The sequence below is a fragment of the Panthera pardus genome, unplaced genomic scaffold, assembly GCF_024362965.1.
Source record: "Panthera pardus isolate Hobbes unplaced genomic scaffold, ASM2436296v1 HiC_scaffold_27, whole genome shotgun sequence".
Lineage (NCBI taxonomy): Eukaryota > Metazoa > Chordata > Mammalia > Carnivora > Felidae > Panthera > Panthera pardus.
The window spans coordinates 15,437,395-15,452,731 of record NW_026526843.1 but is presented as its reverse complement, the minus strand read 5'-3'; the positions used below and the strand labels follow the sequence as shown (position 1 = coordinate 15,452,731).

The window sequence follows — 15,337 nt, the reverse complement described above, 5'->3', positions numbered from 1 at the left end:
CTGAGGTCACATGATGACTCAACAGAGAAGTGAGAAAATGAATAAGCTACAGCTTTCTACATCAGCATAAAGAAATCCCAGAAACCTAAGAATGACTGAAAGATCTAAGGTGACGACTACAGGCAGTATGACACCATTTTCACAAAGATTAAAAAACTGAACAATATACTGTTTACGGATGCTTATAAATACAGTGGAAGTATTAAAAAAAAAGCAAGGGAAAGGTAAAAGTAAATTTGAGGAAGTGTTTGCCAGTTCCTGGGGGACGCAGGGACGCAGGGTAGATGACAGGAAAACAAAGGTAGCTACGGTAGCAATGGGAATGTTCTAATTCCTAAGTTGGTGGGTAAGTTTCTAAGTTTTCATTTTATCACTAGGCTTCGTATCATACGTAACCTATTCTTTGGTATGTACCAGTGGTCTTTGGGATGTTGGAGACAAATATCTAGTGAGGACAGGACTCAAATCTTTGAAGACGTTTAAAAACTTAGCCTGGGAAACGATGTTTCCTATTGCAAATGATAGCGCTTTGAAAAGACGACACAATTTGAATTGTTAGCTCAAAGTCTTTGCACGTTTGAGCGCATAACGTGTTCCCTAACATAAACGCAAGGAACAGTGTCCAGCAAGGTCAACGAGGAAACTTAATGAAATGAAAATGGGTACTGTTCGAAGAATCATGGTATTCTGTGCAAATGTCTAAACTTCTATGTTTTAAGGATGCTTTTGCGTTAAAGGTCAGAGAAAAAGACGCTATGACTTCATATTACTCATTAGAGGCTTTTATTTTTTTTTAATGTGACTCAAAGATACTGAATCGTTGGTATGTTTTTTTTTCAGGGAGTGAAAACACAAGTTTTAGGTGTAAAAGGGATCATATGAGACAGCTTCAGGGGTACAGAAAAGCAAAGGAAAAAGAAACGAAAAAGAAAGAAAAAGAAAAAGAACATAACATTAAAAAATACACAAACATAAAGCAACATAAAACCAAATGAACATAAACATCAAAAATGAACATTAAAATAAAGAGAAACATAAAAAGAAAGAAAAAATTAAAGTGGTACTCCTGAATGTTTCGACAGAGTGGTTTCATCCCTTTAGAATCCTAGAGCAAGTAATTCAGTATTTTCAACAAATCGGCTTGTATTTATTTTGATCCTAGCACTTGCTGCTGGTCGTAATCTTTTATTAATCTTTTAATGTGAACCAGCTTGTTATAAAGGTACTGGCATCTTTGTTTTTCGCCACCATAATTGGGATTAATCCATTTCATCTTTTCATATTCCAGACAGATTTTCTTATTAATTTCCTGATATTCTTTTGAGTCTGGAGAGAGGTGCTTCCTTTTGAGATCCAGCTTAGTAAATATTTGAGATAAACTTAGCATCTTGGCATGCAAGGCCCGATATTCGTCATATTCTGCTCTAAACTCCTGCGCGTAGCGCTGCCGCTGCTCCAAAGACACTACAGTGACGTAGTGAGCCAAATAATCGGGGCATCCAGATGCTGAGCAAGTTTCACCGGAAGCGGTGCAAACTTCTTCAACTTCGTCACTAGGGTTTGGCTGCGCGCTTTCTCCTTGCCGGTCCGGATCTGTCTTCTGTTTCTCCATCGTCTCAGTATCGTGCTCTTGCTTCTCTGCTTTGTGTTCTCTAAATTTATATTTGGACTTCTTGCAGGACATCATGTGCATTTCCTTCTTAAGCTTTAGATACTTTCTTTGAACAGAGGTTGGGGGCGATGTTTCCAGGGTAGTATGTCTTCCCGGCTGCCTCAGAAAGGTTTTCCTATTTCGACTAAAATTGTCAACGCCTGGATCTTGAGCGCCAGGTCCTCCTGAAAAGCTGCTAGAATTGCTGCTGGCACATGCAGGCCGAGGAGGATTTGCAAGGGGAAGGTGGGCTGGGGGCGGTGGAGGAGGGAGAGCATTGGCAGTAGCTCCAGCAGGTTGCGGGAGGCCTACGGGAGGCTCTGCCCTGGTGTTACCGGAATGACTACTTGAGAGTGAGTGTGTTGCAGTTGTCACGTGAGATATTCGAACCTTTTTCCTTGATAAATTAATATGAGCTAAGTCGGAAAACTCGTCCTCCAATGTTTTAGCTGTACCAGAACCTCCAGCAGATGCTCTGCAATTGGTGGCAGAAGCAGGCTGAACCCTGTCTGCTTTTCTGGAGAGCACCAACTCCAATGACTGCCTGTCTAGTTCACTATACCCAGGCCAGTCTTTGTGGACCTCTTTAAAAACGTAATCCTTTAAGGTATATGAAAAATTCTGAGGATTCAAATTGGCTACCTGCTGCAGAATTTCCCCAAGGGTGTTCTCGTCGTCTTTGGTGATGCCGTCTTTCTGAAGCCGAAGAAGCAGTTCCGATTTCTTGTAGGCCTTCAGGGCCAATAAGTGAATCACCCTATCCCTATATGGCCTCATGTGGACTCTGTTGACGACTCTTGACTTTCGAATCGTATACGCAGGGTTAATGGGAGCTGTTCTTTTCCTCTCGGGCACTGGATCTGGAACGCTGCGTGGCGCTCTCCGAATCGGCGCTCTTTTCTCTCTCTGTAGTTTTCTGTTGTTTTTCCACTTGTTGGAGGATCCCTCCTCCGCTTGGGGCCTTGTCGCTTGTGTCATCTGATAATAGTCGGTTGTGTCACCTGCCATCCTCTTATCTTCCGTCGAGTCCAGGCAGCTGAGCGGCGAGGGGCCGTAGATGGAGCTCCTTTGTTGGCTCTGGTCTCCAGAGCTGTCGTCACCCGCATTTGACCACAGAAAGTTGCACCTGTATTCTCCGGTGGGTGAATCGTTTGGGGGAGTTTTGATAAGCTCTTCCAGTCCTTCAAACTGAAGAGAAGTTTGAGGGGGTGCTGTCTTCTCGTAGTTCTGATAAGAGGCAAGTGCCTGACTGGTGGGTCTGGTAAGCTGCAGAGGAAACACGGCGACATCGTCCTGCCTCGGCTCTAGACCATTTACCTCCTCTACCGCCACTCCTGCTTCCTGGTATACCACTTGCCCCAGCACTCTGCCTCCGTGGCCTGCCATATAGTCATATCTGCGAAGATCAAAGTGCGAACAGTCATATACTTTAAAAAGCGAGAATTCTCTTTGGCAAAACTTTTATCGCTTATTGCGATCGGTTCTAAAAACCGCAATTCTAAAAGATTAACCACTTTGACAGTAAATGCTATCTAACGTAAACAAATAGAAAGAGATAGAAATTAAAAAAAACAAGAGATTTCCCCCGACGGAGCCAACGCACGGAGTGCCCGATGGAGATGGAAGCTGGAGAGGTAAGGCTAGTTATAAAGATCTGATCTCTTTCCAGTGTTCTCCCTTTCACATTTTAGTTTGTCTTTAGGAGGAACTGTTAACCCTCACTGGAAAGTGCTAGGTTATTCTCTGAACTCAGCACAGAAAACTCATTTCCTCCCAGTAAATCCAATATCAAGTGGAGGTACTTGGTGAGGGGATTAATGGGTGGTACAAGCAGTCAGTCCTCCTGGCATTTACTCCGACGTGTAAGTGGCTGTTGAGTCCTTCTTGGGACTGGAGCCTGGCCTAAATCAACGGGGACTCCCGTCGGATAGCTAAAGATAGCATTTTGCAATAATAGCGTATAAAAGGCAAAATCTTAGAGTCACCTGTTTCTCTTTCTCAACCTCCCCTAACCATTACCGAAGAGTGGAAGGAGTTTCCATCTGCTTAGGTGGCCACTTGGTCCATTACTCTGTCTCTTTGCACTCCTCCCCTAGAAGATGTGCAGCAAACCACAGGATGGTCCAGGTAAAATTGCCCATGCTGAAAAAAACTCTTGCAGCCAGGCATTCTAGAGATGCACAGTTTAATCACGGAATATACACGGCTTGTGGGAAATCATCCCAACCAGTTTCGCCCCAAAACGTATTAGGCACGGTTCTCCCTCCTTACCCCCTTCCCACTGCCAGTCCATCTTACTGTCAGATTTGCCTACCCTACCTGATGGCATCACTCTACACTTCATCACTCATCTAGAAAAAGCTGAGCATCATCTTCTATCACTCCCTCAAAGATACTTTTCATTCATTTCCCTCCAAAACACCTAGTCAGCCGCCAAATTCCCCATTCATCCAACAGATAGTGAGGATCTATCACGTGAAGTTAGTGTTCTAGATGCTTGGGGATGTTGCAATGACCAAAAACCCCTTCCCTCGTGATGCCTACATTCTTGTCAAGTTGTTCTGCACATCTCAAATCCACCCCTTCTTCTCTCATACTGCAGCCACTGTCTTTATTTAGGCCAAGAACATCCTTGCCAATATTATGTACGCTTCCTAAGTTGCCATCTTGCCTCTAATCTTTTCTTGTTCTCAACCATCTTCCAAATGATCAACAATCATTCCAATCAACTTTCCTTTAAAACAAGTGATGGTTCCCATTACTTAAAGAATAAAATTAATGCCAAGATGATCAACATCATGAATCATCACTAATTATCAGGAAAAACCACAATGACATATCACCTCACACCTGGTAGAATGGCTCTGATCGAAAAGACAAGAAATAACAAGTGTCGGTAAGGATGTGAAGAAAGGGGAATGCTTGTGTACTGTCGATGGAGATGTAAATTGGTGCAGCCACTATGAAACACAATATGGAGGTTCCTCGATCGATTAAAAACAGGCACCAAGGGGCGCCTTGGTGGCTCAGTCAGTTAAGCGTCTGACTCTTGATTTCGGCTCAGGCCATGATCTCACGGTTTGTGGGACTGAGCCCCACGTCGGCCTCGGCACTGACAGTGCGGGGCTTGCTTGGGTCCTCTCTCTCTGCCCCTCCCCTGTTCACACACACATGCACATGTGCTCTCTGTCTCAAAATAAATAAATAACCTTTAAAAATAGAAATGCTATATTAGCAAGCAATCCCACTTCTGGGTATATATTCAAACAAAACGAAAATGAGACCTCAAAGAGATATCTCTACACCCATTTCAGCATTATTCACAATAGCCAAGACATGGGAAAAAGTGTCCATCAATGGATGAATGGATAAAGAAAATGTGATATATGTGTATTCAACCATGAGAAAGAACATTCTGCAGTTCGTGATGTGGATGGACCTTATGACATGGAGGGCATTACGCTAAGTGAAATAAGTCAGACAGAGAAAGACAAATACCATATGATATCACTTAAATGCGGAAGCTGAAAGAGCCAAACTCATAGAAACAGGCTAGAATGGTAGTTACCATGAAGGGTAGGGAAAAAAGGGACATATAGGTCAAAGATACAAACTTCCAGTTATAAAATGAGTAAGTTCTCAGGATCTAATGGGATCATAGCAATTATAGTCAATACTGTATTACTTAATTGAAAATTGCTAAGCAAATAGATGTTTTTTTTAAGTTTATTTATTTTGAGAGAGAGAGAGAATGAGTGAGGGAGGGAGTGAGGGGGGTGGAGAGAAAGAGAGAGAGAGAGAGAGAGAGAGAGAGAGAGAGAGAGAGAGAGAGAGAGAGAATCCCACGCAGGCTCCTTGCTGACAGTGCAGAGCCGGATGCAGGGCTGGAACTCACGAACCGTGAGGTCATGACCTGAGCTGAAACCAAGAGTCAGATGCTTCACCAACTGAGCCACCCAAGCACCCTTGAGCGAATAGATCTTAAATGTTCTCCCCACCTAAAAGCAATGGCAATTAGATGTCATGATGCAGGTATTAGCTAATGCAATGTCGGTAATTCTTTTGCAACATATAAATGTATCAAACCAACATGCAGCCTACCTTAAATTGACACAACGTTAGATGTCAGTTATTTCTCAATAAAGCAGGAAAAAAGGAGACAAAATTAAACCACTTTGGTATGGTTTACGGGACCCTTCTTATTCTGTCTCCAATCTACCTCGGTGCTTGTACTATGTATCTAAATGCTACATCGATCTGTTCACTCTTCTCTGAATATGTCCCCAAGCTTGTTCCTACAGTAGCCTTTCACTTGATTTCCTTCTGCTCACTAATGTTCTCCCCCCCCCCCCCATCTTTGCTTGCATTGTTCCTTTACTCTATTCCTTTCCTTGAATGACCATTCCGTCTAAAATAATAATATATGCAACATGCCCGCTCCAGTGTTCTCTTTCTACTCTCTCTTCTTTACAGAATATATACTACGTAAAATTATGTTACGTATAACTGTTTAACGGAAGTCACCCTTACCAGGATATGAGCTTCATGAGGGCTTGGATTTTATCAGTCTTTTGCACTGCTGTGTCTCCAGTGCCTAGAACAGTGCCTGGCACACATAGTAAGTACTCAGTACGTATTGGTTGATCAAATGAATACACCGAAGCCCTCTACTTTTAAATCTCACTCGTGTTGGGTTCAGCCAGTTAAATTTCTACTCAACCTTAAAAACCTAGCTCCAATGTCACATCACAGGAGATTTTCCTCTATGCAAAATGAGTATGTCCCTTTATTACAACCCTAGAACACTCTGTCTCACCTCTATGAAAAACACCACAAACTGTATCACAAACTGAATCACTTGTGTGCCTGTCGCCTCCACTAGACTCTGACCTCTGCAAGTCTGGCAACTACGCTTTACTCAAATTTGCATGATGCTTCCTTTTTGTCCCCAGTACCTCACTCCGGAAGTAGCAGGTGCCTAGCAGAAGGCACTCTCTCCATGTTTGTCGAAAGAATGAATAACAGTATGTTTGCATTTCTCCCAGCAAAGATAGATTACTGTCACATCAAGAAGTTATACTAAGTCTGTTAACGTCAGAGAAATGTTCTGTTCTCCTTTAAGATTTTTTTCATGGTCCTGTTAACTTCACAGTATATTTGTATTTTGAAAAGTCAAATCACTGCTGCAGAGAGAATGGAAAATAGTTCCTCAGAAAACCAATGAACTGCTGAAATACATTCAGCAATACAGCGTTCTAATGTATGCACAAATGCTTTGTTTGATTCTTCCTGGAGACCTCTAGTAGACACAGAAAGAGATAATATATCCTTCAGTATCTTTAAGTCTTCAGCCTTTGGGAGGACAAATAAAATAACGACAACAGCCCGACCCAGCAGAAATAACGACAACAAAATATTCCTTAACATAAGACTGGGAAGTGGGGCACATCATGACAAAAAGTACAACATGGTATCGATAGACATAAAAGAAGACTCGAAAACATGAAGAATTCATTCTTTCTGAAAAGAAAACTGAATACCGTAAGAATGCCAAGTAATATTAAGTTACGACACGCATTTAGTACAATTACGGAGACAACTTGAGCAGGATTTTTTTCTTTAAATCTGTCAAAACTATTCTAAATTCAACTGTAAGAAAATCTAAAAGAATTTCACAGAGGAGAGTAAGAACGGGGCGTTAACCCTACCTGAGATTGTAACATAAGGACAGAGTAGTTAAAAGAGGGACTAGCCTAAGAAGAGATGAAAAATAAATGATAATGAACAGATACCTGAGACACAGAGCCCAGGAATTGGCAGATGATTTAAAAGACCATCAGTGATCAACGTAGAAAAAGCTAGATTCCATGAACGTTGCTGAAGACAAATTGTCAACATGTTAATAAAAATATAAAACTGGGATCTCCCTTCATACTATATTCATATTATAGAACGAATTCCAGATTTATTGAAGAATTAAAATATGAAGCCGTAAAGCAACAAAAGACTTGAAACTTTAGAGTAATGGCAATAATCACGTAGAAAAATATGAGCATAATTTATTACATACAAAATAATGATCACATAAACAACACTCACATTTTATCTCAAGCCCCAAAATTGGTATCAAAGTAAGGAAGGCTTGAAGACTGATACTAGATATCTCTGTTTGGAGACACGCAGGACAATTTGTTTGCATGGGCATAAAGAAAAAGTTAATCGATCAAATTATTGAATACTATCCTAACTTTCTGATTAAGGAGGTAGCAATAATAAATTATGTTCCAACAAAATTGAATTTCTTTTGTACGTTGTCTAGCCTGCCATGTTGTTACTACCACGGAATAAACGTTGATTTCCCAAGGCACTATGCGACTGGATGGGAATAACAAATAAAATGACCACCCAACTAATATATTTTGAAAGGTCATCGGACAATCGCTGTCCCATTTTGTCAAGCCACTCATAAATCGACCCAGGTTCTCTAGCAAATGCGGAAGCGGTTAAAATGACAAAACATCATTAATCCATCTCAAAGTAATATACAGTTGACCCTTGAACAACACAGGGGTTAGGAGTTCCAACCCTCTGCGCAATGAAAAATCCACATATAACTTTGGGCTTCCCCAAACATTAACTACTAATAGCCTATTATTGACGGGAAGCCTTACCAATAACAGAAATAGTCGATTAACACACATTTTGTACATTACATGTAGTATACACTGTGTTCTTAAAGTGAGCTAGAAAAAAGAAAGTGTTATTAAGAAAATCATAAGGAAGAGAAAACACATTTACAGTACTGTATGTATGTACATGTGTATATATACACATACATATACACACACACACATATACATTATGTGTGTGTATATACATACATGTATGTGTATATATACATATATATATATATATATATATATATGCCACACAAGTGCAGCTACACAGCTCAAACCTGTGTTGTTTAAGGGTCAACTGCACTGATTTCTTATTACACTTTGATGGTACTTCAAAACCTGCCTTTGACCACTGCTACTCAAACCAATGAGCCCACCGAACCACAACCTCTGGACAGTCCTGTGTGAGAGAGCAGGAGGCATGGGGAGCTATGCCTGTTCATTTACACCAGGCGTCCGGTATCTCACGGATACCCACTCTATAGCCATTTTCTGGCTTCGTAGTAAACTTTGAATCATTCTTACTAGTGGCCAAACCTCTTGAGGTCTGGCCTAGTTTAGAACTCATCCCATTTCTCACCTATCCATTGTTTTTGGTCATCATCCAAAGTACAAGCTCCAAGAGAGCTCTACTTCCTTCTCCGTGTGTCTTCACACTTCTCTGAATTTCTGTCGCTGGGTATCTATCCACATCCCTACCCTTCTAGAACTCTGACATCATAGCTAGCAATCTCCTCAATATTCTCTCCCTCTAACCTTAAAGCGAAACTCCGTTTTCCCCCAAGGACGCTACTTTATCTACAGTCCTTTCAAAATAAGCCAACTTGTTTTCTCTGACTCTTTGACCTCAGGGTTGACCCATATATGCCAAAGGCATATATAGTAATATATACGCTAACAGCATTAATGGCTTTGACAGGCAATATTTCCACTACAATTTGAAAAGCCCAGACTTGCATGTATCTTGTTTCAGTGTCTCTATATAGTCTGATCAGAGATGAACCTTATTCTTCAGGTGACTATAATGCTTCTTGATTTTTGAGTCGGAATTTCATAGCCTTGTGGAATAGTCTCTTCCATAGTCTCAAATTTCTTCTCTCAAATTTTTCACAGTAAACTGCTGCAGTGCTGTGATACGCTTTCTTAAGGCGACAGTGGAACAGACAAGACAATTGGAAATGCTCTCATTAAACCAGCACCTGGACTATGATTAATTTAGCACTTCCCTTGGGTAGAAACCCTTTTGAGGGAGGATTCTGTCCCCACCTTCCTAAAAACTCCCTGAAATCCCCTTGCACTTAATGCTTGTCCTTGTTGCTTCCAAAGCCATGTTGAATTTGTTTTTCCTGTCTGGCTTGGTAGAGAGTGAGAAAAGCCCAATATCAAGATCTCCCAGGAATCTGAGATAGTAGCCATTCTCCTACGTGTGGACCGATCTCCTCAACAATGGTAGTCATTTAACTTTTCATTTCTCTCCAAGTGGTTTTTGTCTGTCCATCAAGAACAGAATATTATAAATACAAGTATTTTGCAAAGCGCCCATCATAGCTCTGAAAACGCCTCCTTGCTCAGTAAAATGCCATTAGGACTGAGCTTTTCACAATCATGTAGTAATCTTAGCCAGGCCTACCTAGCCCATTATCAAATGGCATCTGGGGCAACTGTATACACATATTGTGCTCCAGGAAAGCCCAGCATGCATAGGGCCCATTGGATATTTGCTGCATCCATGCAGTAACTCTGTGTTCTCTTTTTTTTCATTTTCAAGCTTTTGTTTAAATTCCAGTTAATTAACATACAGTGTAACGGTTAGTTTAAGGTGTAGAATTTAGCGATTCATCATTTACATACAATGCCCAGTGCTCATCCCCACAAGCGCCCTCCTTAATGCCCATCGCCCATTTAGCCCATCCCCCCACTGACCTCCTCTCCAGTTCCCTCAGTTTGTTCTCTGTAGTTAGGAGTCTGTTTTCTGGTTTGCCCCACTTTTTTTTCTTTTTTCCCCTATTTTAATCAGTTTTGTTTCTTAAATTTCACGTCTGAGTGAAATCATATGGTATTTATAGATCTCTGACTCACTTACTTCACTTAGCATAATACTCTCCAGCTATATCCACGTGGTTGCAACTGGCAAGATTTCATTCTTTTTATACCTGAGTAATATTCTACAGTGTATATACCTCGTCTTTATCCATTCATCAGTCGATGGAAATTTGGGCTCTTTCCATAATTTGGCCATTGGTGATACCGCTGCTGTAAACATCAGGGTGCATGGGGCACTTCAAATCAGTATTTTTGCATCCTTTGAGTAAATACCTAGCAGCGCAATTACTGGATCATAGGGTAGTTCGAATTTTTACCATTTTGAGGAAATTGCCTACTGTTTTCCAGAGTTGCATGATGTTGAGTGCGCATCCTTTCAGGTGTCTGTTAGCCATCTGTAGGTCTTCTTTGGAAACATGTCTGTTCAGGCCTGCTGCCCATTTTTTAACCGAGTCATTGGTTTTTTGGGGTGTTGAATTTTATAAGTTACTTATAGATTTTGGATACTAACCCTTCATCGGATATGCCATTTGCAAATATCTTCTCCCATCCGCAGGTTGCTTCTCAGTTTTGTCGATTGTTTCCTTTGCTGTGCAGAAGCTTTTTATCTTCATGAGGTCCCAATATTTCATTTCTGCTTTTGCCTCCCTTGCCTCAGGAGACATATCTAATAGGAAGTTGCTATGGCTGATGTCAAAGAGGTTACTACCTGTGTTCTCCTCTAGGATTTTGATGGCTTCAGGCCTCACATTTAGGTCTTTAATCCATTTCAAATTTATTTATTTTTTTTGTATGGCATAAGAAAGTGGCCCGTTTTCATTCTTTGGCATGTTGCTGTCCAGTATTCCCAACAGCACTCGTTGAAGAGACTGTCTTTTTTTTTCCACTGGATATTCTTTCCGGCTTTGTTAAAGATTAGCGGACCATATAGTTGTGGATGCATTCCTGGGTTTTCTATTCTGTTCCATTGATCTATGTATCTGTTTTGGTGCCAGTACCATATTGTCTTGACCACTACAGCTTTGTAATATAGATTGAAGACCAGACTTCTGATGTCTCCAGCTTTGCTTTTCTTTTTTTTTTTTTTTAATGTTTATTTATTTTTGAGAGAGAGAGAGAGAGACAGAGCATGAGCAGGGGAGGGCAGACAGAGAGGGAGACACAGAACTTGAAGCAGGCTCCGGGCTCTGAGCTGTCAGCACAGAGACCAATGCGGGGCTCGAAATCACAGACCATGAGGTCATGACCCGAGCCAAAGTCGGACGCTTAACTGACTGAGCCCCCCCCCAGGCACCCCTCCAGCTTTGCTTTTCTTTGTCAAGATTGCTTTGGCTATCTGGGGTCTTTTATGGTCCCATACAAATTTTAGGACTGTTTGTTCTAGCTCTGGGAAAAATTCTGGTGGTATTTTGATAGGGATTGCATTAAATGTGTAGATTGCTTTGGGTAGTATAAATGTAAACATTATTTGTTCTTCCAACCCACGAGAACGGAATGTTTTTCCATTTCTTTGTGTCATCTTCAATTTCTTTCATCACCGTTTATATATGGTTTTCAGAGTACAGGCCTTTCACCTCTTTGGTTATGTTTATACCCAGGTATCTTATTGCTTTAGTGTGCGATTGGAAATGGGAATGATTCCTTAATTTCTCTTTCTGCTGCTTCATTATTTGTATACAAAAGTGCAACAGATTTCTGTATGGTGATTTTGCATCCTGCAGCTTTACTGGACTCGCATATCAGTTCTAGCATTTTTTTTTTTTTTTGGTTGAGTCTTGGGTTTTCTACATAGAGTATCCTGTCATCTGCAAATAACGGAAGTTGGACCTGGTCCTTGCTGATTTGGATGCCGTTTATTTCTTTTTTGTTGTCTGATTGCTGAGGCTAATTATTCCAGTATTCTGTGAAATAATAATGGTGAGAGTGGACGTCCTTGTCTCGTTTCTGACTGTAGAGGAAAGGCTCTCAGTTTTTCCCCATTGAGGATGATACTTGCTGCGGGTCTTTCTTGTATGGCCTTTATGGTGATGTTCAGGTATGTTCTGTCTATCCCTACTCTGTGGAGGGTTTTTATCAAGAATGCATACTGTACTTTGTCAAATGCTTTTTCTACATCTATTTGCAGGATCGTATGGTTCTTATCCTCTTTCTTACTGATGTGATGTGTCACACTGATTGATTTGCAAATACTGAACCACCCTTATGACCCAGGAATAAATCCCACTTGATTGTGGTGAATAATTCTTTTAATGTACTGTTGGATTCAATTTGCTAGTGTTTTGTTGAGAATTTTTGCATCCATGTTCATCAGGGATATTGGCCTCTAGTTCTCTTTTTTAGTGGAGTCTGTTTTGGGAATCAGGGTAGTGTTGGCCTCACAGTATGAGTTTGGAAGCTCTCCTTCCATTTATATTTTTTGGAACAGTTTGAGGAGAATATGTATTAACTCTCCTTTAAATGCCTGGTAGAATTCCCCTGGGAAGCTATCTGCTCCTCGACTTTTCTCTGCTCAGTGATTTTTGATTACTGATTCAATTTCTTTGCTGGTTATCAGTCTGTTCAAGTTTTCTATTTCTTCCTGTTTGAGTTTTGGTAGTTTATATGGTTCTAGGAATTTATCCATTTCTTCCATATTGTCTGCATTGTTGGCATATAATTTTTCATAATATTATCTTACAATCACCTGTATTTTTGTCATGTTGGTTGTGATTTCTCCTCTCTCATTTGTGATTTAATTTATTTGGGTCCTTCTTTTTTCAACAAGTCTGGCTGGGGGGGGGGGGTTCAATTTTAGGAATATTTTCAAATAACCAGCTGATCTGTTCCACTGGGGCTTTCTTTGTTGCTGTTTGCATTTATTTTTGTTCTATTCTTGATCATTTCCCTCTTCTGCTGGCTTTAGTCTTTATTGTTCTTCTTCTAGCTTCTTTAGGTGCAAGGTCAGGTTGTCAATTTGAGATTCTTCTTGCTTCTTGAGGTAGGCCTATATTGCTGTATTCTTTCTTATGACTGCTTTTGCTGTATCATGAAGGTTTGGGATCATTGTGTTTTCATTGTCATTTGTTTCCATGTATTCTTAAAATTTCTTCTTTAATTTCTGGGTTGACCCATTCATTCAGTAGCAGCATGTTATTTAACCTCCATGTGTTGGTGGTCTTTCCAAATTTTTTCATGTGGTTGACTTACAGTGGCATAGCATTGTGGTCAAAAAAAATATGCATGGCATGATCTCCATCTTTTTGTACTTACTGAGGTCTGCTGTGTGACTTAGTATGTGATCTATTCTGGAGAATGTCCCATGTGCGCTTGAAAAGAATGTGTATTCTGCTGCTTTAGTAGGAAATGTTCTGAATATATCTGTTAAATTCATGTGGTACAGTGTGTCACTCATGGTCCTTGTTTCCTTGATTTTTATGCTTAATCTGTCCACTGATGAAAGTGGGGTGTTAAAGTCCCCTACTATTATTGTGGTATTTTGTGGTATTATCCATGGACTTCCTTTATGTTTGTTATTAACTCTTTCAAGTTGGGGGCATAGATATCTCCAACTGGTAGATCTTCTTGTATAGTCCCCTTTGTTATGATATAGTGCTCTCCTTATCACAGTCTTTGGTTTATAGACTAGTTTGTCTAATGTAAGTATTGCTACTATAGCTCTCTTTTGATATCCACTTGCCTGATAAATGTTTTCCCATCCCTTCACTTTCAATCTGCAGGTGTCTTTAGGTCTAAAATGAGTCTTTTATAGGCTACATATAGGTGGATCTTGTTTTTTTTTTATCCATTCTGACACCCTGTGCCATTCGATTAGAGCATTTGGTCCATTTGCATTCAGAGTAATTAGAGACAGATGTGTATTCAGTGCCATGTTACTACTTGTCTTGACATTTTTTCTGGAGATGTTTTCTGTTCCTTTCTAGTCTTTGTTGCTTTTGGTCTGTCCAAAGAGTCCCCTTTAATATTTCTTGCAGGGGCTGCTTTAGTGGTCATGAACTCCTTAAGTTTTTGATTGCGTGGGAAACTCTTTATCTCTCCTTCTATTCTGAATGATAGAATACTCTTGGCTGCAGATTTTTCCCATTCAGCCCTTTGAATATATTATGCCGCTCCCTTCCGGTTTTCCAAGTTTCTGTGGCAAGGTCTGCTGCTAACTTGTAAGTCAGGGACTCCTCTTGCCTTGCCCGTTTTAGGATTTTTTTTCTTATCAGTGTATTTTTCAAATTTAATTACAGTACGGCTTGGTGTTAGCCAGCTTTTGTTGATTTTCATGGGAGTTCTCTGTGCCTCCTGAATCTAGATGTCCATTTCCTTCTCCAGATTAGGGGAATTTTCAGCTTTAATTTTCTAAAATAAACCCTCTGCCCTCTTTTCTCTCTCTTCTTCTTTTGGGACTCCTATGAGACAAATGTTATTACATTGGATGGAGTCACCGAGTTCCCTAAGTCTACTTACATAATCCAAGACTTTTCTTTCCATCTTTTGATCAGCTCTCTTATTTTCCACAATTCTACCTTCTATCTCACTTAATTGTTCCTCTGTTTCTTCCATCCTTGTGGTCATTACATTGAGTCAGTTTCTTTTTTTTTTTTAATGTTTGCTTATTTTTGAGAGACAGAGAACAAGCGGGGGGGGGGGGGCAGAGAGAGAGGGAGACCCAGAATCCGAAGCAGGCTCCAGGCTCTGAGCTGTCGGCACAGAACCCGACGAAGGGCTTGAACCCACAAACCGTGAGATTGTGACCTGAGCCGAAGTCGGTCGCTCAACCGACTGAGCCACCCAGGCGCCCCAAACACTGAGTCAGTTTCAAATCGCAGTTGCTGCATTTTTCATTTCAGCCTGATTGGTTTGTAGCTCTTTTATCTGTGCGGTAAGAGTCTACCTGATGTCTTCTGTGCTTTTCTCAAGCCCAGCTAGTATCCTTATGATTGTTGCTTTAAATTCTGAATCCAGCATATTACTCATATCT

The 15,337-nt window shown here is 40.7% G+C and overlaps 1 protein-coding gene across 1 annotated transcript; it reads right to left on the bottom strand.

Moving 5' to 3' along the window:
- Window positions 1-793: 793 nt before the first annotated feature.
- LOC109250494 (RNA polymerase II elongation factor ELL2-like) lies at window positions 794-9,021 on the bottom strand. Its single transcript, XM_019421562.2, has 2 exons — window positions 8,909-9,021; window positions 794-3,047 (listed from the first exon to the last, which is right to left on the bottom strand). Exons 1-2 carry the CDS (start codon window positions 8,914-8,916, stop codon window positions 1,148-1,150), a joined length of 1,908 nt encoding a protein of 635 aa, XP_019277107.2. The 5' UTR covers window positions 8,917-9,021; the 3' UTR covers window positions 794-1,147.
- Window positions 9,022-15,337: the final 6,316 nt, after the last annotated feature.